The sequence below is a fragment of the Bombina bombina genome, chromosome 5 (assembly GCF_027579735.1).
Source record: "Bombina bombina isolate aBomBom1 chromosome 5, aBomBom1.pri, whole genome shotgun sequence".
In the NCBI taxonomy this organism is placed as follows: domain Eukaryota; kingdom Metazoa; phylum Chordata; class Amphibia; order Anura; family Bombinatoridae; genus Bombina; species Bombina bombina.
Window position 1 is genome coordinate 847,730,969 of NC_069503.1, and position 26,380 is coordinate 847,757,348.

The following is a 26,380-nucleotide window of genomic DNA, read 5'->3' on the forward strand; positions in this document are numbered from 1 at the left end:
TAATTGCTACGTTAAATGAATTATGATGGACTGACATTTCAATGCTATGTATTATGACAGCATTATACTTGCAGATCATGTATGTGGAGGGCTCTCATGTTCTCCACATATTTATATGGTGATGTTTGTAACCAAAGGACTCATCTATTTATCTAGTTACATTATGCTCTAAACAGATTGTATTTAGACAATTCTCTCTAATTGCAGAGATAGCTGAAGAATACTATTTATAATTTTTAAGAGATCAGAATTTGAACCGTATTGATTAAGCAGGATAGTGCATATAAAACAGACCAATTACTTAAATAGAGATTATAGGTGTGTGTGAGATATATATCCAATTGTGGTTATATTTATGTGGATGAGTGATCCGTCTGGCAAATCATGATTTGAAAACATAAAGAGGAGATATCCAAAAGTGTAACAATGTGGGTAGAAGGAAAACAAATATTTCTTCAGAGTGTTTGTGAAATTAATATAGCATACATACATAGTGAAAAAGTACATTGAAAATAAAATGCATTTTATATAGTGTGAAATTCAGCTGAGTTATATCAGACATATAATTGTATTACGTTTCAAACAAAAATAATAATTGTTTAGAATGTACTATGAGTAATGAAACAAGTGTATTCATAAATATTAATTGTTCAGTGATACAGTGAAAAACGTGCTAATGAGGTTATGAGTTATCAGCCTTGCTTCTGTTTTAACTGCATTGGGTTTAGAGTACAAGAATAAGATGAGATTATTTATAATTTTTTATAGGTAAACATAATTATTGCTCTCATTAAGTCCTTTAGGCTGTAGGGCATCCAACAGGTATATCCATTCTGTTTGAAGGAGTACTTCTTCCAGATTGCCTTCTCTTATGCCCAGTGATTTTTTCTGTATGACAGCATAGTGTAGATTTGTAGGTAAACTTTTGTGAAATTGTAAGTGTTGTGCCACTGATAATGGGGTGTTACCTTTGGATAAATCTTTTTTTAGAGTTTTTAATATTATTGGCATGTTCCAGAATTCAGAATCATAAGTGCACAATTTAAGTAACTATCAAATAATGATAAACTTGCAATAATTGCAAGTTTCATGCATACATTTTATTACAACCATCGTGAACGTTATTTGCGAACTACATGCGCCCTATATTGAAGATTACAGACTGATATGTTCTACACGGAATATGTATTATTCCCAAACTGTAAAAGTTCAATCCGAGTAGTTTCAAAGTACGAAATACTTGCAATTAGTGTAAACAAGGAAATACCTCCTTATTGGATACAAAGCACTGATTGATGTACCAAGCAACCAATCAGTGTACAGATAATAACTTCCAACCTCCTATCCTATTTAGGAGGTGGGACTTCTGAACCTGTAAATAAATCAAAATCGCAGCTGGCGCGTAACCCCTCTGATGAAGCGAGAGCGAAACACGTGTCAGGGGCCTTGCTTCTGAGAGCTTGTCTCTCTCTTTTTTAACCGCTAAACTCTCCTAATAACCATGATGTGCAGTGTATGTATGCCAGTATAGCGAGTTTAACCCCTTGAGTGCTAACGACGGCTCTAAACCGTCGCAAATTGTCTCAGTCAGGTGCTAACGACGGCTCAGAGCTGTCACTAGCACTCTCCCACGTTGAGGGAGATCTGGGGGCTCCCACCCGCTCCTACCCTGGAGATCAGGCCTGTATAGTGACAGGCATCGCTGGGGCTTCACGTTTTGCGTGGTGACTCAAAGGGTTAATATTAATTCAGTCCCTGCTATAGAAGGGGCTTAAGTAGAGAGATTTAACCATTTGTGAGTGTGAATACATGGGCAATAGGACTCAACAGAGAATCTTTAATAGATTAAAGGGACACTGAACCCAATTTTGTTCTTTCACGATTCAGATAGAGCATGCAATTTTAAGCAACTTTCTAATTTACACCTATTATCCATTTTTCTTCATTCTCTTGCTATCTCTATTTAAAAAGCAGAAATGTGGTGAATAGGAGCCAGCCTTTAGTTGAGAACCTGGGTTATGCTTGTTTATTGGTAGGTAGATGTAAGCCTCCAATAAGCAAGCACTATCCATGGTGCTGAGCCTAAAATGGGCTGGCTGCTAAGATTTACATTCCTGCTTTTAAAATAAAGATAGCAAGAGAACAAAGAAAAATTGATAATAGGAGTAAATTAGAAAGATGCTTAAAAAGTCATGCTCTATCTGAATCATGAAAGAAAACATTTGGGTTCCGTGTCCCTTTAATATATTTCTATTCGTTATCCCCTGACAAGCCCCATTATTCTACACTTATCTCTACCTTGATAATTGTTTTCTCCACTTGATACATACCCGTCTACATGGTACTATACTCGCCTAGATTAATTTCCCTTCTAAGTATTATTTAGGAGAGTTTTAGTGTTTTTAATTTTTTGTACGATTACATAGTGACTCTAATAAAGATATTATAGGAATGTGTTACTCAGCTCAATAGTTACTGAAATATAATCTTAAATTTACCTATACACACATTTCTTAGGGGTAAAGCACTTTATGTTGCCGTTATGACTTTTGTAATTCATCTATGTGTGAGTCTCTCTAGTGCTGTATTACCCCCCCTTTAGGTGCTCTCTGATCAAATTTGAATAATTATACTCAGCACCTTTAGGTTATACTTTATTTGTATTACTTTATCCCCTTTTTTCTGAGTCCTATATCTAGTCTGGCTCTAGATGTTTTCCTCCAATCTCAAGCTAATGTGCTTCCTTCTTTGCTATTATACCATGAGTTATCCACTTCCATTGATTGTAGTAATGATATATTTCTTTTAGAATCTCATCGGCAAATGAAGTTCTACTTTTTAAATATTTTGGGACTGTAAGTTTCCCATCTATTCTAAATTTTCCTTCTGTAGAATAAACCAAAGTATATAGTCTCCTTCAAGAAACTTGGGATCGAGGAATGAATTGCAGTTGAGTTTTTAAGTCTTGAATTTATGGTGCATAGGAAGCGATGGCAATCATTTTACAGTACCTCCAGCTAGAACCCTAAATCATCTACAGGTTTAGTTTTTTCACAAGGCATGCTATAGGCCATCAACCAGCACACAGCTGATATTTATGAGTCATTTTCCTCTTGGAATTCCTGTAGGTAAGCATTTCATTGTCTGTTTTATTAGGGGGGAAAAAGTTCCTTCAGAAATGAACCAGAATATATATTTCTTTGATACTTCAATCAAATCTTAAGCTTACTGTTAGAGGTGCCTTATAATAAAGTCTATTGTTGAAGAAATTATTCAAAACATTATCTATTCTTTGTTTAATCAGTATCCCTCAGTTGGGTGTACGTTGGGTCTATTAAAGCTCCTGACTTTCTTTGTATTTTATTTAAAGCACATTAAGTAATGATGTGCAAATGTAGGACTAAATGTGCAATGTTTTATCCTTATCTGATTTTACAAATATGCATCTGTTGCAAAATTAAACAGGTTAAGGTGTTAATTTCCTATACTATATTCCTCTTCATAAAGTGAAGTGTAAAAATGGCAAATTACGAAGCCTCCTGTCTTGTAATTAAATTCAGATTACTTTTGTATCAAAAACAGAATTTATGCTTACTTGATAAATTTCTTTCTTTTGCGATGTACCGAGTCCACAGATTCATCCTAACTTGTGGGATATTGTCCTTCCTGACAGGAAGTAGCAAAGAGAGCACCACAGCAGAGCTGTCTATATAGCTCCCCCCTTAACTCCACCCCCCAGTCATTTGACCGAAGGCCAAGGAAGAAAAGGAGAAAATATAAGGTGCAGAGGTGACTGAAGTTTACATAAAAAATACTATCTGTCTTGAATAGATAGGGCGGGCCGTGGACTCGGTACATCGCAAAAGAAAGAAATTTATCAGGTAAGCATAAATTCTGTTTTCTTTTGCAAGATGTACCGAGACCACGGATTCATCCTAACTTGTGGGATACCAATACCAAAGCTTTAGGACACTGATGAAGGGAGGGACAAGACAGGAATCTAAATGGAAGGCACCACTGCTTGCAAAACCTTTCTCCCAAAAATAGCCTCCGAAGAAGCAAAAGTATCAAATTTGTAAAATTTGGAAAAGGTATAAAGCGAAGACCAAGTCGCAGCCTTACAAATCTGTTCAACAGAAGCATCATTTTTAAAAGCCCATGTGGAAGCCACCGCTCTAGTGGAGTGAGCTGTAATTCTTTCAGGAGGCTGCTGTCCAGCAGTCTCATAAGCCAAACGGATGATGCTTTTCAGCCAAAAGGAAAGAGGTAGCCGTAGCCTTTTGACCTCTACGCTTTCCAGCATAGACAACAAACAAAGAAGATGATTGGCGAAAATCTTTGGTTGCCTGCAAATAAAACTTCAAGGCACGAACCACGTCCAAGTTGTGCAACAGACGGTCCTTCTTAGAAGAAGGATTAGGACACAGAGAAGGAACAACAATTTCTTGATTGATATTCCTGTTAGAAACAACCTTAGGGAGAAACCAAGGTTTGGTACGCAAAACCACCTTATCAGTATGGAAAACAAGATAAGGCGAGTCACATTGTAATGCAGATAGTTCAGAAACTCTTCGAGCTGAAGAGATAGTAACTAGTAACAGAACTTTCCAAGATAGAAGCTTAATATTTATGGAATGCGACCCAGATATCTGTCCCTTTAAGGAACTAGCGGACAATCCTTTCTCCAATCCTTCTTGGAGAAAAGACAAAATCCTAGGAATCCATGAGTAGCCTTTGGATTCACACCAAAAAAAGATATTTACGCCGTATCTTATGATAGATCTTCCTGGTGACAGGCTTTCGAGCGTGAATCAAGGTATCTATGACCGACTCAGAAACCTCGCTTTGATAAAATCAAGCGTTCAATCTCCAAGCAGACAGTTGCAGAGAAATTAGATTTGGATGCTTGAATGGACCTTGAATCAAAAGGTCCCGTCTCAGTGGCAGAGTCCATGTTGGCAGAGATGACATGTCAACCAGGTCTGCATACCAAGTCCTGCGTGGCCACGCAGGCGCTATCAAAATCACAGAAGCTCTCTCCTGTTTGATTCTGGCAATAAGACGTGGAAGGAGAGGGAATGGTGGAAACACATAAGCCAAGTTGAACGACCAGGGTACTGCTAGAGCATCTATCAGTACTGCCTGAGGATCCCTTGACCTGGATCCGTAACGAGGAAGTTTGGGGTTCTGACGAGACGCCATCAGATCCAATTCTGGTGTGCCCCATAGCTGAACCAGTTGAGCAAACACCTCCGGATGGAGCTCCCACTCCCCCGGATGAAAAATCTGCCTCCCAGTTCTCCACCCCTGGGATATAGATCGCCGATAGATGGCAAGAGTGAGTATCTGCCCATCGGATTATCCTGGAAACTTCTATCATCGCCAAGGAACTCCTTGTTCCCCCCTGATGATTGATATAAGCTACAGTCGCGATGTTGTCCGACTGAAACCTGATGAATCCAGCTGAAGCCACGCCTGAAAAACATTGAATATCGCTCTTAATTCCAGAATATTTATTGGTAGGAGGGCCTCCTCCTGAGTCCACAAACCCTGTGCTTTCAGGGAATTCCAGACTGCACCCCAGCCCAGTAGGCTGGTGTCTGTCGTCACAATAACCCACGCTGGCCTGCGGAAACACATTCCCCTGGACAGGTGATCCTGTGACAACCATCAAAGAAGAGAGTCTCTGGTCTCTTGATCCAGATTTATCTGAGGAGATAAATCTGCATAATCCCCATTCTACTGTTTGAGCATGCATAGTTGCAGTGGTCTGAGATGCAAGCGAGCAAACGGAACTATGTCCATTGCCGCTACCATAAGTCTGATTACCTCCATACACTGAACCACTGACTGTCTGAAGGTTCCCTCTTTTTTGGGAACCACAAACAGATTGGAGTAGAATCTTTGCCCCTGTTCTGTTTTCGGAACTGGGCAGATCACTCCCATGGTAAAAAGGTCTTCTACACAGCTTAAGAACGCCTCTCTTTTTGTCTGGTTTACAGACAATTGAGAAAGATGGAACCTCCCCCTTGGAGGAGAATCTTTGAAATCTAGGAGATACCCCTGGGTTACAATTTCTATGGCCCAGGAGTCCTGAACGTCTCTTGCCCAGGTCTGAGCAAAGAGAGAAAGTCTGCCCCCTACTTGATCCGGTCCCAGATCGGGGTCTACCCCTTCATGCTGTCTTAGTGGCAGCAGCAGGCTTTTGGCCTGTTTATCCTTGTTCTAAGCCTGGTTAGGTCTGCAGGTTGGCTTGGATTGAGCAAAGTTCCCCTCTTGCTTTGCAGCAGGGGAAGAGGAAGCGGGACCACCCTTGAAGTTTTGAAAGGAACGAAAATTATTTTGTTTGGTCCCGGTCTTATTTGACTTATCTTGAGGGAGGGCATGACCCTTCCCTCCAGTGATGTCTGAAATGATCTCTTTCAGTGCAGGCCCGAATAGGGTCTTACCTTTGAATGGGATGGTCAAATGCTTAGATTTAGATGACACATCAGCTGACCAGGACTTAAGCCATAACGCTCTTTGCGCTAAAATTGCAAAACCTGAATTCTTTGCCGCTAACTCAGCAAGTTGAAAAGCGGCGTCTGTAATAAAAGAATTAGCCAACTTAAGGGCCCTAATTCTGTCCAAAATATCATCTAGTGGGGTCTCCATCTGAAGAGCCTCTTCTAGAGCCTCAAACCAAAAAGCAGCTGCAGTGGTTACCTGAACAATGCACGCTATAGGTTGAAGAAGAAAACCCTCATGAACAAAAATTTTCTTTAGGAGACCATCTAACTTTTTATCCATAGGATCAATGAAAGCACAACTGTCTTCAATAGGTATAGTTGTACGCTTAGCCAGAGTAGAAAACAGAATTTATGCTTACCTGATAAATTACTTTCTCCAACGGTGTGTCCGGTCCACGGCGTCATCCTTACTTGTGGGATATTCTCTTCCCCAACAGGAAATGGCAAAGAGCCCAGCAAAGCTGGTCACATGATCCCTCCTAGGCTCCGCCTACCCCAGTCATTCGACCGACGTACAGGAGGAAATATGCATAGGAGAAACCATATGATACCGTGGTGACTGTAGTTAGAGAAAATAATTCATCAGACCTGATTAAAAAAACCAGGGCGGGCCGTGGACCGGACACACCGTTGGAGAAAGTAATTTATCAGGTAAGCATAAATTCTGTTTTCTCCAACATAGGTGTGTCCGGTCCACGGCGTCATCCTTACTTGTGGGAACCAATACCAAAGCTTTAGGACACGGATGAAGGGAGGGAGAAAATCAGGTCACCTAAATGGAAGGCACCACGGCTTGCAAAACCTTTCTCCCAAAAATACCCTCCGAAGAAGCAAAAGTATCAAATTTGTAAAATTTGGCAAAAGTGTGCAGTGAAGACCAAGTCGCTGCCTTACATATCTGGTCAACAGAAGCCTCGTTCTTGAAGGCCCATGTGGAAGCCACAGCCCTAGTGGAGTGAGCTGTGATTCTTTCAGGAGGCTGCCATCCGGCAGTCTCATAAGCCAATCGGATAATGCTTTTAAGCCAAAAAGAAAGAGAGGTAGAAGTTGCTTTTTGACCTCTCCTTTTACCAGAATAAACAACAAACAAAGAAGATGTTTGTCTGAAATCTTTAGTAGCCTCTAAATAGAATTTTAGAGCACGGACTACGTCCAAATTGTGTAACAAACGTTCCTTCTTTGAAACTGGATTCGGACACAAAGAAGGTACAACTATCTCCTGGTTAATATTTTTGTTGGAAACAACTTTCGGAAGAAAACCAGGCTTAGTACGCAAAACCACCTTATCTGCATTTAAACACCAAAAAACTCTTAACCATCTCCGTGGAGATGTTGCCTGTGCAACGGCAAAGAGAATGACTGGGGTAGGCGGAGCCTAGGAGGGATCATGTGACCAGCTTTGCTGGGCTCTTTGCCATTTCCTGTTGGGGAAGAGAATATCCCATAAGTAAGGATGACGCCGTGGACCGGACACACCTATGTTGGAGAAATAGCTCCCTCCACCTTAGGAACCGTCTGCCATGAGTCCTTTATGGTGTCAGAAATGGGGAACATTTTCTTGAAAACAGGAGGGGGAGCGAATGGAATACCTGGTCTATCCCACTCCTTAGTAACAATGTCCGAAATCCTCTTAGGGACCGGAAAAACATCAGTGAACCTCTAAATATTTGTCCATTTTACACAATTTCTTAGGAACGACAATAGGGTCACAATCATCCAGAGTAGCTAAAACCTCCCTGAGCAATAAACGGAGGTGCTCTAGCTTAAATTTAAATGCCGTCATATCTGAATCTGTCTGAGGGAACATCTTTCTTGAATCAGAAATCCCTCATCCCTACCTCAGAACATTGTGAGGGAACATCGGATACGGCTACTAAAGCGTCAGAAGGCTCAGCATTTGTTCTTAACCCAGAGCTACTGCGCTTCCCTTGCAACCCTGGCAGTTTAGATAAAACCTCTGTGAGGATAGTATTCATAACTGAAGCCATATCTTGCAAGGTGAAAGAATTAGACGCACTAGTACTTGGTGTCGCTTGTGCGGGCGTAACTGGTTGTGACACTTGGGGAGAACTAGATGGCGAAACCTGATTTACTTCTGTCTGAGAATCATTTAATGCCAAATTATTATAAGTCAAAATATGCTGTTTGCAATTTATAGACATATCAGTACAATTGGGACACATTCTTAGAGGGGGTTCCACAATGGCTTCTAAACAAATTGAACAATGAGTTTCCTCAGTGTCAGACATGTTTATACAGACTAGCAATGAGACTAGCAAGCTTGGAAAACACTTTATTTAATGAAAAAAACACAATTTGCAAAAACGGTACTGTACCTTTAAGAGAAAAAAGGCATACACAAACTGCAAAACAGGTCAAAATTGCTTCAAAAATTCTGAAATTTTAACAGTGTACCCACTAAGCTTTAGAAGGATTGCACCACAAGTAAATAAGCAATAGATCCCCAAATGAAAAAAATGGATTGATAAGTGTCTAAAACCGGTTAAAAACCCCTAAAGCACCTTGCCACAGCTCTGCTGTGGCCCTACCTGCCCTTCGGAAGTGATAATATGGGGTTTAAAGCTTCAATTAGCCCCTTAGAAGACTCTCAGGGCCTCAGGAGAAGTTGCTTGCTGCTTGTAAATGTAGGCCCCGCCCACCTCACTCGATGTTGCTGGGGCCTACACAAAACTAACAAACCCTGCTTGAAAGCCATGTGGGTTATAAACAACCCCAAAGAACCCTCAAGCAAATGTCCCATAAAACGTTACTCCCAGACACAAAAACGTTTGTCTCAATTTCTCATAACAAACTGAGTGCCCACAAAAAAAATTAACCCCTTAGCAAAAACCTCTGATAACACTAGGATTACTGCTTCCCCTTCCTCTAATGGGGACACTGTCAGCCTTTCTGAGTTAACAAAGTCTCTGCAGAAAATATGACTGAACATACCTCATTGCTGTATAGCAAGAACCGTTCCTCACACTGAAGTTTTCCTGTACTCCTCAGCTAATGTGGGAACAGCAGTGGACCTTAGTTACAAATGCTAAGATCATCATCCTCCAGGCAGAAATCTTCATCTATGTCCTGCCTGAGAGTAAATAGTACAACACCGGTACCATTTAAAAATAACAAACACTTGATTGAAGATAAAATAAAACTAACAGTTTAACACCTCTTCTCTTTACTCTTCCTGCTTAGAGCCAGCAAAGAGAATGACTGGGGGGTGGAGGCCTTGGAAAGCCTCCTTTGGATTCCAGTACCACTTGTGTGCTGATGATACCCAAATATATTTTTCCTCTACCGATATCTCTCCCTCTTTACTCAACCAGATTTCTGACTGCCTCTCTGCAATTTCCTCTTGGATGTCTTCCCACTACCTCCAACCCAATCTGTCCAAAAGTGAGATGCTTCTTATCCCCCCCTCTTCGAGACATCCAACACCTGATATTTCTCTGATGGTTGTAGACTATTCTCAACACCTCACCCCAGGTCCGCTGTCTTGGGGTCACACTAGACTCAGAACTCACATTCAACAAACATATACAAGCGCTTACCAAATCCTGCCGTTCACACCTACGCAACATTTCCAGAATTTGTCCCTTCCTTACTCAAAAAACTACAAAAATACTTATTCATTCCCTCATTTTGTCACGCATTGATTATTGCAATCTACTCCTAAATGGCCTTGCAAAACACCGCCTCTCCTCCCTCCAATCTATTATGAATGCTTCTGCTAGACTCATACAGCTAAGTTGCTGATCTACATCAGCTGCTCCGCTCTGCTAGTCTCTACACTGGCTCCCCATACACTCCAGAATACAATTTAAAGTATTAACCCTAACTTACAAAGCACTCAACAGTCTAACTCCCAGCTATATTTCCTCTCTCATCGTGAAATATTCCCCATCCCGCCTCCAAGACTTTGCATGTGCTGCTCCTGTCCTCTGGAACTCTCTACCCTGCTCCATAAGACTGTCTCCAACCTTGTATAGCTTCAGACGCTCCTTGAAAACTCACCTATTCAGAGAGGCTTACCATCTCTCCTCCATCCCTCATTCGAACCAAACTAATACATGTACATGAACTGTCTGACTCATTGCTGCAAATACAACCAATGTAACAAGCTACCCCAACCTTATATCTCTGCACCCTTAACCTATAGACTGTGAGCTCTCCTGAGCAGGGCCCTCTTCCTCCTGTACTAGATTTGTTTAGTTTTGTTAGGTTTTGTATTTTAGCACAAATCTTTGTCATTGTATACCCCTATCATAGTACCCAGCTCTACGGAATTTGGCAGCGCTTTACAAATAAATGATAATAAATAATAATAAGCTAAAAAAAAAGACTCTCTACAGTCATATTGGTTATGTACAAAACTCATTTAGCACTGGCCAATTAAGATTTCTATTTTTATTCTTTTGATTTTTCTTAATTATTTTGTCACTTAAGATAAATAACCTGAATTATCACTAATAAAATGCTTAAATAAGCCAGTTTTTAAAAATAAAACCATTTATTTTAATTAAAATATAATTTTAAGATTCTGAATGCTATCAAAGTTTTCCTAGAATGAATACATAAGATTGTACTAGCTGCTCAACACATTCATTCAAAGAAAAAAAAAAACAACAACATGTATTTATTAAAACAGAACAACACACCACTGTTACAAGAATTAGCTTACCATTCCAATGCATTTTCTTAAAATACTCCAAATACTGAAATCATTTCTGGAAAACATTGGTGAAGGTAAGCTTGTTCTATGAAAAGAAACACAAAGTATTACAAATTGAATGTGAACTAGTTTTATAATTAGAATTTAGAATTTTAGCATGGACTATGCTTGCATAAACACCTAGTCCCCAAAGAATATGAGGATATATTAAAATAAAAACATAATTTATGCTTACCTGATAAATTTATTTCTCTTGTAGTGTAGTCAGTCCACGGGTCATCCATTACTTATGGAATATATCTCTTCCTAACAGGAAGCTGCAAGAGGATCACCCAGCAGAGCTGCTATATAGCTCCTCCCCTCACATGTCATATTCAGTCATTCGACCAAAGCAGACGAGAAAGGAGAAACCATAGGGTGCAGTGGTGACTGGAGTTTAATTAAAATTTAGGTCTGCCTTAAAGACAGGGCGGGCCGTGGACTGACTACACTACAAGAGAAATAAATTTATCAGGTAAGCATAAATTATGTTTTCTCTTGTTAAGTGTAGTCAGTCCACGGGTCATCCATTACTTATGGAATACCAATACCAAAGCTAAAGTACACGGATGAAGGGAGGGACAAGGCAGGAACATTAAACAGAAGGAACCACTGCCTGAAGTACCTTTCTCCCAAAAATAGCCTCCGAAGAAGCAAATTTGTAAAATTTTGAAAAGGTGTGAAGCGAAGACCAAGTCGCAGCCTTGCAAATCTGTTCAACAGAGGCCTCATTTTTAAAGGCCCAGGTGGAAGCCACAGCTCTAGTAGAATGAGCTGTAATCCTTTCAGGAGGCTGCTGTCCAGCAGTCTCGTAGGCTAAACGTATTATGCTACGAAGCCAAAAAGAGAGAGAGGTAGCTGAAGCCTTTTGACCTCTTCTCTGTCCAGAGTAAACGACAAACAGGGAAGAAGTTTGACGAAAATCTTTAGTTGCCTGCAAATAGAACTTCAGGGCACGGACTACGTCCAAATTATGCAAAAGTCGTTCCTTCTTTGAAGAAGGGTTAGGACACAGTGATGGAACAACAATCTCTTGATTGATATTCCTGTTAGTAACTACCTTAGGTAAGAACCCAGGTTTAGTACGCAGAACTACCTTGTCTGAATGAAAAATCAGATAAGGAGAATCACAATGTAAGGCAGATAACTCAGACTCTTCGAGCCGAGGAAATAGCCATCAAAAACAAAACCTTCCAGGATAACAGCTTGATATCAATGGAATGAAGGGGTTCAAATGGAACGCCTTGAAGAACATTAAGAACTAAGTTTAAGCTCCACGGCGGAGCAACAGTCTTAAACACAGGCTTAATCCTAGTTAAAGCCTGACAAAAAACCTGAACGTCTGGAACTTCAGCCAGACGTTTGTGTAGAAGAATAGACAGAGCAGAAATCTGTCCCTTTAACGAACTAGCAGATAAGCCCTTTTCTAAACCCTCTTGTAGAAAGGACAATATCCTAGGAATCCTAACCTTACTCCATGAGTAACTCTTGGATTCGCACCAATATAAATATTTACGCCATATCTTATGGTAAATTTTTCCTAGCCTGTATTAAGGTATCAATAACCGACTCCGAGAAGCCACGCTTTGATAGAATCAAGCGTTCAATCTCCATGCAGTCAGCCTCAGAGAAATTAGATTTAGATGTTTGAAAGGACCCTGAATTAGAAGGTCCTGTCTCAGAGGTAGAGACCACGGTGGACAGGACGACATGTCCACTAGGTCTGCATACCAGGTCCTGCGTGGCCACGCAGGCGCTATCAGAATCACCGAAGCTCTCTCCTGTTTGATCTTGGCAATCAAACGAGGAAGCATCGGGAATAGTGGAAACACATAAGCCATGTTGAAGACCCAAGGGGCTGTCAGAGCATCTATCAGCACCGCTCCCGGGTCCCTGGACCTGGATCCGTAACAAGGAAGCTTGGCGTTCTGGCGAGACGCCATGAGATCCAGATCTGGTTTGCCCCAATGAAGAATCAGTTGAGCAAAGACCTCCGGATGAAGTTCCCACTCCCCCGGATGAAAAGTCTGGCGACTTAGAAAATCCGCCTCCCAGTTCTCTACGCCTGGGATGTAAATCGCTGACAGGTGGCAAGAGTGAGACTCTGCCCAGCGAATTATCTTTGAGACTTCCAACATCGCTAGGGAACTTCTGGTTCCCCCTTGATGGTTGATGTAAGCCACAGTCGTGATGTTGTCCGACTGAAATCTGATGAACCTCAGAGTTGCTAACTGAGGCCAAGCTAGGAGAGCATTGAATATTGCTCTTAATTCCAGAATATTTATTGGGAGGAGTTTCTCCTCCTGAGTCCATAATCCCTGAGCTTTCAAGGAGTTCCAGACTGCACCCCAGCCTAGAAGGCTGGCGTCTGTTGTTACAATCGTCCTATCTGGCCTGCGAAAGGACATCCCCTTGGACAGATGTGGCCGAGAGAGCCACCATAGAAGAGAATCTCTGGTCTCTTGATCCAGACTTAGTAGGGGGGACAAATCTGAGTAATCCCCGTTCCACTGACTTAGCATGTACAATTGCAGCGGTCTGAGATGCATCTGAGCTACTGACGGGTGTGGAATGGAATGAAGGACACGGCAAGCATTTAGAAGTTTTGATAACCTGGCCTCTGTCAGGTAAATTTTCATCTCTACAGAATCTATAAGAGTCCCTAGAAAGGGAACTCTTGTAAATGGTAATAGAGAACTCTTTTCCACGTTCACCTTCCACCCATGCGACCTCAGAAATGCCAGAACTATCTCTGTATGAGACTTGGCAGTTTGAAAACTTGACGCTTGTATCAGAATGTCATCTAGGTACGGAGTCACCGCTATGCCTCGCGGTCTTAGTACCGCCAGAAGTGAGCCCAGAACTTTTGTAAAGATTCTTGGAGCCGTAGCTAATCCGAAGGGAAGAGCTACAAACTGGTAATGCCTGTCTAGGAAAGCAAATCTTAGGTACCGATAATGATCCTTGTGAATCGGTATGTGAAGGTAGGCATCCTTTAAATCCACTGTGGTCATGTACTGACCCTCTTGGATCATGGGAAGGATGGTTCGAATAGTTTCCATTTTGAATGATGGAACTCTTAGAAATTTGTTTAGGATTTTTAAGTCCAAGATTGGTCTGAAGGTTCCCTCTTTCTTGGGAAACACAAATAACAGAATTTATGTTTACCTGATAAATTACTTTCTCCAACGGTGTGTCCGGTCCACGGCGTCATCCTTACTTGTGGGATATTCTCTTCCCCAACAGGAAATGGCAAAGAGCCCAGCAAAGCTGGTCACATGATCCCTCCTAGGCTCCGCCTACCCCAGTCATTCGACCGACGTTAAGGAGGAATATTTGCATAGGCGAAACCATATGTTACCGTGGTGACTGTAGTTAAAGAAAATAAATTATCAGACCTGATTAAAAAAACCAGGGCGGGCCGTGGACCGGACACACCGTTGGAGAAAGTAATTTATCAGGTAAACATAAATTCTGTTTTCTCCAACATAGGTGTGTCCGGTCCACGGCGTCATCCTTACTTGTGGGAACCAATACCAAAGCTTTAGGACACGGATGAAGGGAGGGAGCAAATCAGGTCACCTAAATGGAAGGCACCACGGCTTGCAAAACCTTTCTCCCAAAAATAGCCTCAGAAGAAGCAAAAGTATCAAATTTGTAAAATTTAGAAAAAGTGTGCAGTGAAGACCAAGTCGCTGCCTTACATATCTGATCAACAGAAGCCTCGTTCTTGAAGGCCCATGTGGAAGCCACAGCCCTAGTGGAGTGAGCTGTGATTCTTTCAGGAGGCTGCCGTCCGGCAGTCTCATAAGCCAATCGGATAATGCTTTTAATCCAGAAGGAGAGAGAGGTAGAAGTTGCTTTTTGACCTCTCCGTTTACCAGAATAAACAACAAACAAAGACAAAGTTTGTCTGAAATCCTTAGTAGCTGCTAAGTAAAATTTGAGAGCACGAACTACATCCAAGTTGTGCAACAAACGTTCCTTCTTTGAAACTGGATTAGGACACAAAGAAGGCACAACTATCTCCTGGTTAATGTTTTTGTTAGAAACAACTTTTGGAAGAAAACCAGGTTTAGTACGCAAAACCACCTTATCTGCATGGAACACCAGATAAGGAGAAGAACACTGCAGAGCAGATAATTCTGAAACTCTTCTAGCAGAAGAATTGCAACCAAAAACAAAACTTTCCAAGATAATAACTTAATATCAACGGAATGTAAGGGTTCAAACGGAACCCCCTGAAGAACTGAAAGAACTAGGTTGAGACTCCAAGGAGGAGTCAAAATTTTGTAAACAGGCTTGATTCTAACCAGAGCCTGAACAAAGGCTAGAACATCTGGCACAGCTGCCAGCTTTTTGTGAAGTAACACAGACAAGGCAGAAATCTGTCCCATCAAGGAACTTGCAGATAATCCTTTTTCCAATCCTTCTCGAAGGAAGGATAGACTCTTAGGAATCTTAACCTTGTCCCAAGGGAATCCTGCAGATTCACACCAACAGATATACCAAATTATGTGGTAATTTTTCTGGTTACAGGCTTTCAGGCCTGAACAAGAGTATTAATAACAGAATCTGAGAACCCTCGCTTTGATAAGATCAAGCGTTCAATCTCCAAGCAGTCAGCTGGAGTGGGTCGAACGGACCTAGAACAAGAAGGTCTCGTCTCAAAGGTAGCTTCCATGGTGGAGCCGATGACATATTCACCAGATCTGCATACCAAGTCCTGCGTGGCCACGCAGGAGCTATCAAAATCACCGACGCCCTCTCCTGATTGATCCTGGCTACCAGCCTGGGGATGAGAGGAAACGGCGGGAACACATAAGCTAGTTTGAAGGTCCAAGGTGCTACTAGTGCATCCACTAGAGCCGCCTTGGGATCCCTGGATCTGTACCCGTAGTAAGGAACTCTGAAGTTCTGACGAGAGGCCATCAGATCCATGTCTGGAATTCCCCACGGTTGAGTGACTTGGGCAAAGATTTCCGGATGGAGTTCCCACTCCCCCGGATGCAATGTCTGACGACTCAGAAAATCCGCTTCCCAATTTTCCACTCCTGGGATGTGGATAGCAGACAGGTGGCAGGAGTGAGACTCCGCCCATAGAATGATTTTGGTCACTTCTTCCATCGCTAGGGAACTCCTTGTTCCCCCCTGATGGTTGATGTATGAACTTGGCCCTCGCTAGCTGAGGCCAAGCTTTGAGAGCATTGAATATCGCTCTCAGTTCCAGAATATTTATCGGTAGAAGAGATTCTACCCGAGACCAAAGACCCTGAGCTTTCAGGGATCCCCAGACCGCGCCCCAGCCCATCAGACTGGCGTCGGTCGTGACAATGACCCACTCTGGTCTGCGGAAGGTCATCCCTTGTGACAGGTTGTCCAGGGACAGCCACCAACGGAATGAGTCTCTGGTCCTCTGATTTACTTGTATCTTCGGAGACAAGTCTGAATAGTCCCCATTCCACTGACTGAGCATGAACAGTTGTAATGGTCTTAGATGAATGCGCACAAAAGGAACTATGTCCATTGCCGCTACCATCAAACCTATCACTTCCATGCACTGCGCTATGGAAGGAAGAGGAACGGAATGAAGTATCCGACAAGAGTCTAGAAGTTTTGTTTTTCTGGCTTCTGTCAGAAAAATCCTCATTTCTAAGGAGTCTATTATAGTTCCCAAGAAGGGAACCCTCGTTGACGGAGATAGAGAACTCTTTTCCACGTTCACTTTCCATCCGTGAGATCTGAGAAAGGCCAGGACAATGTCCGTGTGAGCCTTTACTTGAGGAAGGGACGACGCTCGAATCAGAATGTCGTCCAAGTAAGGTACTACAGCAATGCCCCTTGGTCTTAGCACCGCCAGAAGGGACCCTAGTACCTATGAGAAAATCCTAGGAGCAGTGGCTAATCCGAAAGAAAACGCCACGAACTGGAAATGCTTGTCCAGGAATGCAAACCTTAGGAACCGATGATGTTCCTTGTGGATAGGAATATGTAGATACGCATCCTTGAAATCCACCTTGGTCATGAATTGACCTTCCTGGATGGAAGGAAGAAGTGTTCGAATGGTTTCCATCTTGAACGATGGAACCTTGAGAAACTTGTTCAAGATCTTGAGATCTAAGATTGGTCTGAACGTTCCCTCTTTTTTGGGAACTATGAACAGATTGGAGTAGAACCCCATCCCTTGTTCTCCTAATGGAACAGGATGAATCACTCCCATTTTTAGCAGGTCTTCTACCCAATGTAAGAATGCCTGTCTTCTTATGTGGTCTGAAGACAACTGAGACCTGTGGAACCTCCCCCTTGGAGGAAGCCCCTTGAACTCCAGAGAATAACCTTGGGAGACTATTTCTAGCGCCCAAGGATCCAGAACATCTCTTGCCCCAGCCTGAGCGAAGAGAGAGAGTCTGCCCCCCACCAGATCCGGTCCCGGATCGGGGGCCCGCATTTCATGCTGTCTTGGTAGCAGTGGCAGGTTTCCTGGCCTGCTTTCCTTTGTTCCAGCCTTGCATAGGTCTCCAGGCTGGATTGGCTTGAGAAGTATTACCTTCCTGCTTAGAGGACGTAGCCCTTGGGGCTGATCCGTTTCTGCGAAAGGGACGAAACTTAGGTTTATTTTTGGTCTTGAAAAGACCTATCCTGAGGAAGGGCGTGGCCCTTGCCCCCAGTGATATCAGAGATAATCTCTTTCAAGTCAGGGCCAAAGAGTGTTTTCCCCTTGAAAGGAATGTCAAGCAATTTGTTCTTGGAAGACGCATCCGCTGCCCAAGATTTTAACCAAAGCGCTCTGCGCCACAATAGCAAACCCAGAATTTTTTCGCCGCTAACCTAGCCAATTGCAAGGTGGCGTCTAGGGTGAAAGAATTAGCCAATTTAAGAGCACGAATTCTGTCCATAATCTCCTCATAAGAAGAAGAATTACTAATAATCGCCTTTCCTAGCTCATCAAACTAGAAACACGCGGCTGCAGTGACAGGGACAATGCATGCAATTGGTTGTAGAAGGGAACCTTGCTGAACAAACATCTTTAGCAGACCTTCTAATTTTTTATCCATAGGATCTTGGAAAGCACAACTATCTTCTATGGGTATAGTGGCGCGCTTGTGTAGAGTAGAAACCGCCCCCTCGACCTTGGGGACTGTCTGCCATCAGTCCTTTCTGGGGTCGACTATAGGAAAACAATTTTATAAATATGGGGGGAGGTACTAAAGGTATACCGGGCCTGTCCCATTCTTTACTAACAATGTACGCCACCCGCTTGGATATAGGAAAAGCTTCGGGGGGCCCCGGGGCCTCTAAGAACTTTTCTATTTTACATAGTGGTTCTGGAATGACCAGATAATCACAATCATCCAAATTGGATAACACCTCCTTAAGCAGAGCGCGGAGATGTTCCAACTTAAATTTAAAAGTAATCACATCAGGTTCAGCTTGTTGAGAAATGTTTCCTGAATCTGAAATTTCTCCCTCAGACAAAACCTCCCTGGCCCCCTCAGACTGGTGTAGGGGCCCTTCAGAAACCATATCATCAGCGTTCTCATGCTCTACAGAATTTTCTAAAACAGAGCAGTCGCGCTTTCGCTGATAAGTGGGCATATTGGCTAAAATGTTTTTGATAGAATTATCCATTACAGCCGTTAAATGTTGCATAGTAAGGAGTATTGGCGCACTAGATGTACTAGGGGCCTCCTGTATGGGCAAGACTGGTGTAGACGAAGGAGGGGATGATGCAGTACCATGCTTACTCCCCTCACTTGAGGAATCATCTTGGGCATCATTTTTACTAAATTTTTTTATGACATAAAATACATATAGTTAAATGAGAAGGAACCTTGGTTTCCCCACAGTCAGAACACAATCTATCTGGTAGTTCAGACATGTTAAACAGGCATAAACTTGATAACAAAGCACAAAAAACGTTTTAAAATAAAACCGTTACTGTCACTTTAAATTTTAAACTAAACACACTTTATTACTGCAATTGCGAAAAAGTATGAAGGAATTGTTCAAAATTCACCAAAATTTCACCACAGTGTCTTAAAGCCTTAAAAGTATTGCACACCAAATTTGGAAGCTTTAACCCTTAAAATAACGGAACCGGAGCCGTTTTTATATTTAACCCCTTTACAGTCCCTGGAATCTGCTTTGCTGAGACCCAACCAAGCCCAAAGGGGAATACGATACCAAATGATGCCTTCAGAAAGACTTTTCTATGTATCAGAGCTCCACACACATGCAGCTGCATGCCATGCTGTCCTCAAAAACAAGTGCGCCATACCGGCGCGAAAATGAGGCTCTGACAATGATTAGGGAAAGTCCCTAAAGAATAAGGTGTCTAAAACAGTGCCTGCCGATATAATCTTATCAAAATACCCAGATTAAATGATTCCTCAAGGCTAAATATGTGTTAATAATGAATCGATTTAGCCCAGAAAAAGTCTACAGTCTTAATAAGCCCTTGTGAAGCCCTTATTTACTATCTTAATAAACATGGCTTACCGGATCCCATAGGGAAAATGACAGCTTCCAGCATTACATCGTCTTGTTAGAATGTGTCATACCTCAAGCAGCAAAAGACTGCTCACTGTTCCCCCAACTGAAGTTAATTGCTCTCAACAGTCCTGTGTGGAACAGCCATGGATTTTAGTGACGGTGCTAAAATCATTTTCCTCATACAAACAGAAATCTTCATCTCTTTTCTGTTTCTGAGTAAATAGTACATACCAGCACTATTTTAAAATAACAAACTCTTGATTGAATAATAAAAACTACAGTTAAACACTAAAAAACTCTAAGCCATCTCCGTGGAGATGTTGCCTGTACAACGGCAAAGAGAATGACTGGGGTAGGCGGAGCCTAGGAGGGATCATGTGACCAGCTTTGCTGGGCTCTTTGCCATTTCCTGTTGGGGAAGAGAATATCCCACAAGTAAGGATGACGCCGTGGACCGGACACACCTATGTTGGAGAAAGATTTGAATAGAATCCCTGCCCGTGTTCTGTCCGCGGAACTGGGTGGATCACCCCCATTAGTAAAAGGTCTTGTACACAGCGTAGAAACGCCTCTTTCTTTATTTGGTTTGCTGATAACCTTGAAAGATGAAATCTCCCTCGTGGAGGAGAAGTTTTGAAGTCCAGGAGATATCCCTGAGATATGATCTCCAACGCCCAGGGATCCTGGACATCTCTTGCCCAAGCCTGGGCGAAGAGAGAAAGTCTGCCCCCCACTAGATCCGTTTCCGGATAGGGGGCCCTCTCTTCATGCTGTCTTGGGGGCAGCAGCAGGTTTCTTGGCCTGCTTGCCCTTGTTCCAGGACTGGTTAACTTTCCAGCCCTGCCTGTAACGAGCAACAGATCCTTCCTGTTTTGGAGCGGAGGAAGTTGATGCTGCTCCAGCCTTGAAGTTACGAAAGGAACGAAAATTAGACTGTTTGGCCTTTGATTTGGCCCTGTCCTGAGGTAGAGCATGGCCCTTACCTCCCGTAATGTCAGCTATAATTTCTTTCAAGCCGGGCCCGAATAAGGTCTGCCCTTTGAAAGGAATATTAAGCAATTTAGATTTAGAAGTCCCGTCAGCTGACCAGGATTTAAGCCATAGCGCTCTGCGCGATTGGATGGCGAATCCGGAGTTCTTAGCCGTAAGTTTGGTTAAATGTACGACGAAGCTTGTTCATAATTTCATCCAATGGAGCTGTGTGAATGGCCTCTTCCAGAGACTCAAACCAGAATGCCGCCGCCGCAGCAGTGACAGGCGCAATGCAAGGGGCTGTAAGATAAAACCTTGTTGAACAAACATTTTCTTAAGGTAACCCTCTAATTTCTTATCCATTGGATCCGAAAAGGCACAACTATCCTCCACCGGGATAGTGGTACGCTTAGCTAAAGTAGAAACTGCTCCCTCCACCTTAGGGACCGTCTGCCATAAGTCTTGTGTGGTGGCGTCTATAGGAAACATTTTTCTAAATATGGGAGGAGGGGAAAAGGGCACACCAGGTCTATCCCACTCCTTGCTAATAATCTCTGTAAGCCATTTAGGTATAGGAAACACGTCAGTACACACCGGTACCGCATAGTATCTATCCAACCTACATCATTTTTCTGGAATTGCAACCGTGTTACAATCATTCAGAGCCGCCAATACCTCCCCTAGCAATATGCGGAGGTTCTCAAGCTTAAATTTAAAATTAGAAATCTCTGAATCCAGTCTCCCTGGATCAGATCCGTCACCCACAGAATGAAGCTCTCCGTCTTCACGTTCTGCAAACTGTGACGCAGTATCTGACATGGCTCTCACCTCATCCGCGCGCTCTGTCCTTAACCCAGAGCTATCACGCTTGCCTCTTAATTCTGGCAATTTAGATAATACTTCTGTCATAACAGTAGCCATGTCTTGCAAAGTGATTTGTAAGGGCCTCCCTGATGTACTTGGCGCCACAAAATCACGCACCTCCTGAGCGGGAGGCGAAGGTACTGACACGTGAGGAGAGTTAGTCGGCATAACTTCCCCCTCGTTGTCTGGTGATAATTTCTTTACATGTAAAGATTGACTTTTATTTAAAGTAGCATCAATGCAATTAGTACATAAATTTCTATTGGGCTCCACATTGGCCTTTAAACATAGTGAACAAAGAGATTCATCTGTGTCAGACATGTTTAAACAGACTAGCAATGAGACTAGCAAGCTTGGAAATACTTTTCTAAATAAATTTACAAGCAATATAAAAAACACTACTGTGCCTTTAAGAAGCACAAAAAGCTGTCACAGTTGAAATAACAATGAACCAAAATAGTTATAGCAACCAATTTTTCCACAGTAAATGTATTAAGTTAGCAAAGGATTGCACCCACCAGCAAATGGATGATTAACCCCTTAATACCCAAAAACGGATTAACAATTTAATAATTAACGTTTTTCTCACAGTCAAAACACACTGTCACAGGTCTGCTGTGACTGATTACCTCCCTCAAAATGAATTTTGAAGACCCCTGAGCTCTCTAGAGACGATCTGGATCATGGAGGATGAAGTAGACAGATTGTGACTGAATTTTTACTGCGCAAAAAAGCGCTAAAATAGGCCCCTCCCACTCATATTACAACAGTGGGGAAGCTCAGAAACTGTTTCTATGCAGAAAACAAAGATGGCCATGTGGTAAAAATCATGCCCCAATAAGTTTTATCACCAAGTACCTCACAAAAAACGATTAACATGCCAGTAAACGTTTTAAACATACATTTGAAAAGTTATGAATTGTTATTAATAAGCCTGCTACCAGTCGCTTTTACTGCAGTTAAGGCTCATACATTATTTCAGTATTAACAGTATTTTCAGAGTCAATTCCATTCCTTAGAAAAATACATTCAGTGTACACACACTCATCAGCCTAATACCAGTCGCTATCACTGCATTTAAGGCTGAACTTACTTTACATTGGTATCAGCAGCATTTTCTCAGTCAATTCCATTCCTCAGAAAAATAATTACTGCACATACCTCATTTGCAGGGGGGCCCTGCATGCTATTCCCCTTCTCTGAAGTTACCTCACTCCTCAGATGAGAACAGCCAGTGGATCTTAGTTACGTCTGCTAAGATCATAGAAAACGCAGGCCGATTCTTCTTCTAATGCTGCCTGAGAATAAACAGCACACTCCGGTGCCATTTAAAATAACAAACTTTTGATTGTAGAAATAAACTAAGTTAAAAAACACCACAGACCTCTCACAGCGACCTATCTAGTTAGGCTGCAAGAGAATGACTGAATATGACATGTGAGGGGAGGAGCTATATAGCAGCTCTGCTGGGTGATCCTCTTGCAGCTTCCTGTTAGGAAGAGATATATTCCATAAGTAATGGATGACCCGTGGACTGACTACACTTAACAAGAGAAATAAGATTAAATAAGATTGCACTTGATATAAGATTTTAAAATGCATAGACATTTGCAATTTGCTATAATGCTAGAACACAAAATAAGTTAAAATTGAATAAAATTTTATTGTTTACATTGGATTTAGACCCTTTTTAAAAAAAACTATTTACAAATCATAAACAAAACTACACTACACTAATATTTAAAATAATTGTGCAGAAATCCCACTGAGTACACAATGACAATAATTAATTTGTTTCCTGAAGCAATAATAATGAGATGTTGAATGCAAGCAGTGATTAATAAAAATTCAATGCAAGAATACAAAGTTTAAAAATTCTATTTTTTAGTGCCTAGATGTAAAATCAATATTAAAAAAATAAATAAACTCTCCATAAAATAAATGTTTACAAACAGTATGGCCCCAATTTATCAAAGGGCTTGCGGACCTGATCCGACACTGCGGATCAGGTCTGCAAGACCTCGCTAAATGCGGAGAGCAATATGCTCTCCGCATTTAAAATTGCACCAGCAGCTCACAAGAGCTGCTGGTGCAACGCCGCCCCCTGCTGACTCGCGGCCAATCGGCCGCCAGCAGGGAGGTGTCAATCAACCCGATCGTATTCGATCTGGTTGATTTATGGCGATTCCTGTCCACCTGCTCAGAGCAGGCGGACAGGGTTATGGAGCAGCGGTCTTTAGACCGCTGCTTCATAAGTTGTGTTTCTGGCAAAGTCTGGTCTGTATATCTTAGAAAAGTTTGTCAAAAAAGTTACCTACAAAAATACCCATATACTTTAATGGTTCATTGTAAAATAAGAAAAGAATCAATTAGGTTTCCAAAGGATTCATCATAATAGGTTGCAGATAAGATGGTAGGTTTTAATTTAAAAACAAAACCTACTGTCTATTACAATGATTCTTGTCAGAATGTGCATGAAATAGAAAGGAAGAAGGGGAAATATAGGCAAAAATAAATAAATAAAAAATATAGTAACTGCACCAAACCATCTAAAAATGTTCACCGCTTTGAAAGATTTGTTTGTGTCTCTTTCATTAAAATTATAAAAAGAAAAAAAAAGAAAAATCCACCCTCTGGATCTGCATAGTTTTTGCATCATGAGATCAAGAATCTATATAGCATATTTATATAGATTAAATTGCCTGTATATCACTCTTGGATCAATTTATTTGATCTAATTTAGAAGCTTGCATGAGAATTTGCATCATATATCATTTACATTTCCAAAAAACACATCAATGAAAAAGTAGTGATTGCACAACACATCTGGTTTATTTTCCATAGTCGTCCTAACATTGTGTTTTTTAACAAATCTAGGTGCAAAACTTCTAAATTTGCTTTTTTCTTAAGGAAAATTTTATTGGATTGGACAGGTACTGTATTTGAATACAAGTTTAGTAAGGGGTGGACAGCATGTGTTAACTTCCTTGTAGATTACTAGGCTGATATGCATTTTGGTTGAAAGAGTGTCAGGGTGCTAGGAATCAGACTGAGACGAGAAGTGCAAAAATAATCACACCTTTATTAATAGCAAAAAATAATAAAAAGTCCACAAGTAAAATAAGCCAGGAGTCAAAACCAGAACTGGTAGTCAGACGAGCCGAGTCAGGAGCCAAAGTGAATAGTCAGCTGAGCCGGAATCAGGAACAAGGAAAACAGCAGAGTCAGGAACAAGCCAGGGATCAGGAAGGACGTCAGGCAGCCAGGTAATACACAGGAACTCTCACAAACAGGTCTGAGACAACGCAAAGGCAAAGCATACTGAACAGAGGCCCTTTAAATAATAAGTGATGACATCACAATTCTGAGACTGCATCCTGTCTCACATGGATGATGCACACCAGTCTGGCCATAAAAGGAAGTGCAGGAAGTGAGCAGCATCCCCCACAATGCACCAAGTCAGGGAGAGAGGTGAGTAAAATGGCTGCCAGCAGCACATGGCAAACACAACAGGGAAAAACCCTGACAAAGAGATCTAAATCAACTATCCTTAATACTCAGTAACACTCTGTATGATAATCTGCTGTATATAATTTGCTTTCTGTTAGTATGTATTTATTATTTTGACTTTTTAAATATAACATTAGATTTCCCTAGATACAGATTGTTATCCTATAATAATTAATAGAACATTTTTGTTTCTTCATATTCCAGTATACAATTGATGTACTTTCTTAAGTCAATGCCTCTTAGCAAAATTGGGAAAGCTATATATCTTCAATTCAATGAGTGACTGTTTTTTTACGTATAACAACAGATTGGTCTATGTTAGCCAACAGATGAGCTATTATTCTGGAGCTAAAGCAATGTTCCAAATATTCTGCTACTGGATATCTGGGAGAAAACGTTCAAAATCCTTTGATTAAGTTTAGAGCAAAATTAGACCACAGCAGTTGTCCAGATAACAGCTAATACTTAAGTGACTCAATGCAAGGATCATCATGCCACCATCTTTGATTTTCATCAGATGCATCAATGACATCCTCAATGGCAGAATAAAGAAGCAGCTATATCCTGAACTGCCTCACATCAGAGAGGGCAATCTTCATAAGACACCTCCAATGACAAACAGCTCTCAGTATACAACCTATATATTTTTACCCTTAGTTAATATACAAAAAAAGTATTAGGAGGACAAGATGTTTAATGTCTAGTGAAATAGCCAACATTGGATTACTACAGACCCCAACTTTCCAGGTATGGCAGCTTGGTGTGCCAAAGAAGAGATGTTGATGAATATAATATAGTAGTTTTTGTTTTACCCAGTTTTGGGTTTTACACAAGATATCCTTGGACTAAATTGTTTTGTTTACAATGATTCACACAATGAAATACTTTAATAAATCGTTTCTTAGAAAAAATAAAAACTTATTGCTAAATCAAGTATCTTTCTGAAGTCGTTCCCTATGTAGAGCAGTGCAGTCTAAAATGCAAGATAATTAAACTGATATTAAAGGGACATGTTTCTTTCATGATTCAGAAAGAGCAAGCAATTTTAAACAAATTTCTATTTGACTTCTATTATGATTTTTTTTTAGTTCACTTGATATCTTTTGTAGAAAAGTAGAGACGCAAGCTCAAGACCATGCACGTGTCTGGAGCACTATATGATAGCACATTTGCAAGAGAACAAGATGGCAGCACTATTTCCTGCCATGTAGTGTTCCAAACTAACTATTTGGTTTCATATACCTCTAAATTGCAAATAAATGGTAGTTATGATGTATTCAAAATACAAATTAGCCTGTGAATAATATGCAGATGT

At 41.4% G+C, this 26,380-nt stretch overlaps 1 protein-coding gene across 1 annotated transcript in view; it reads right to left on the reverse strand.

Moving 5' to 3' along the window:
- OSBPL1A (oxysterol binding protein like 1A) overlaps nucleotides 1-26,380 on the reverse strand; it is a 702,947-nt gene that overhangs the window by 206,392 nt on the left and 470,175 nt on the right. The window contains 1 exon segment of the mRNA XM_053714984.1: nucleotides 11,197-11,272. Within this exon segment, the coding sequence (XP_053570959.1) occupies nucleotides 11,197-11,272 (76 nt within the window).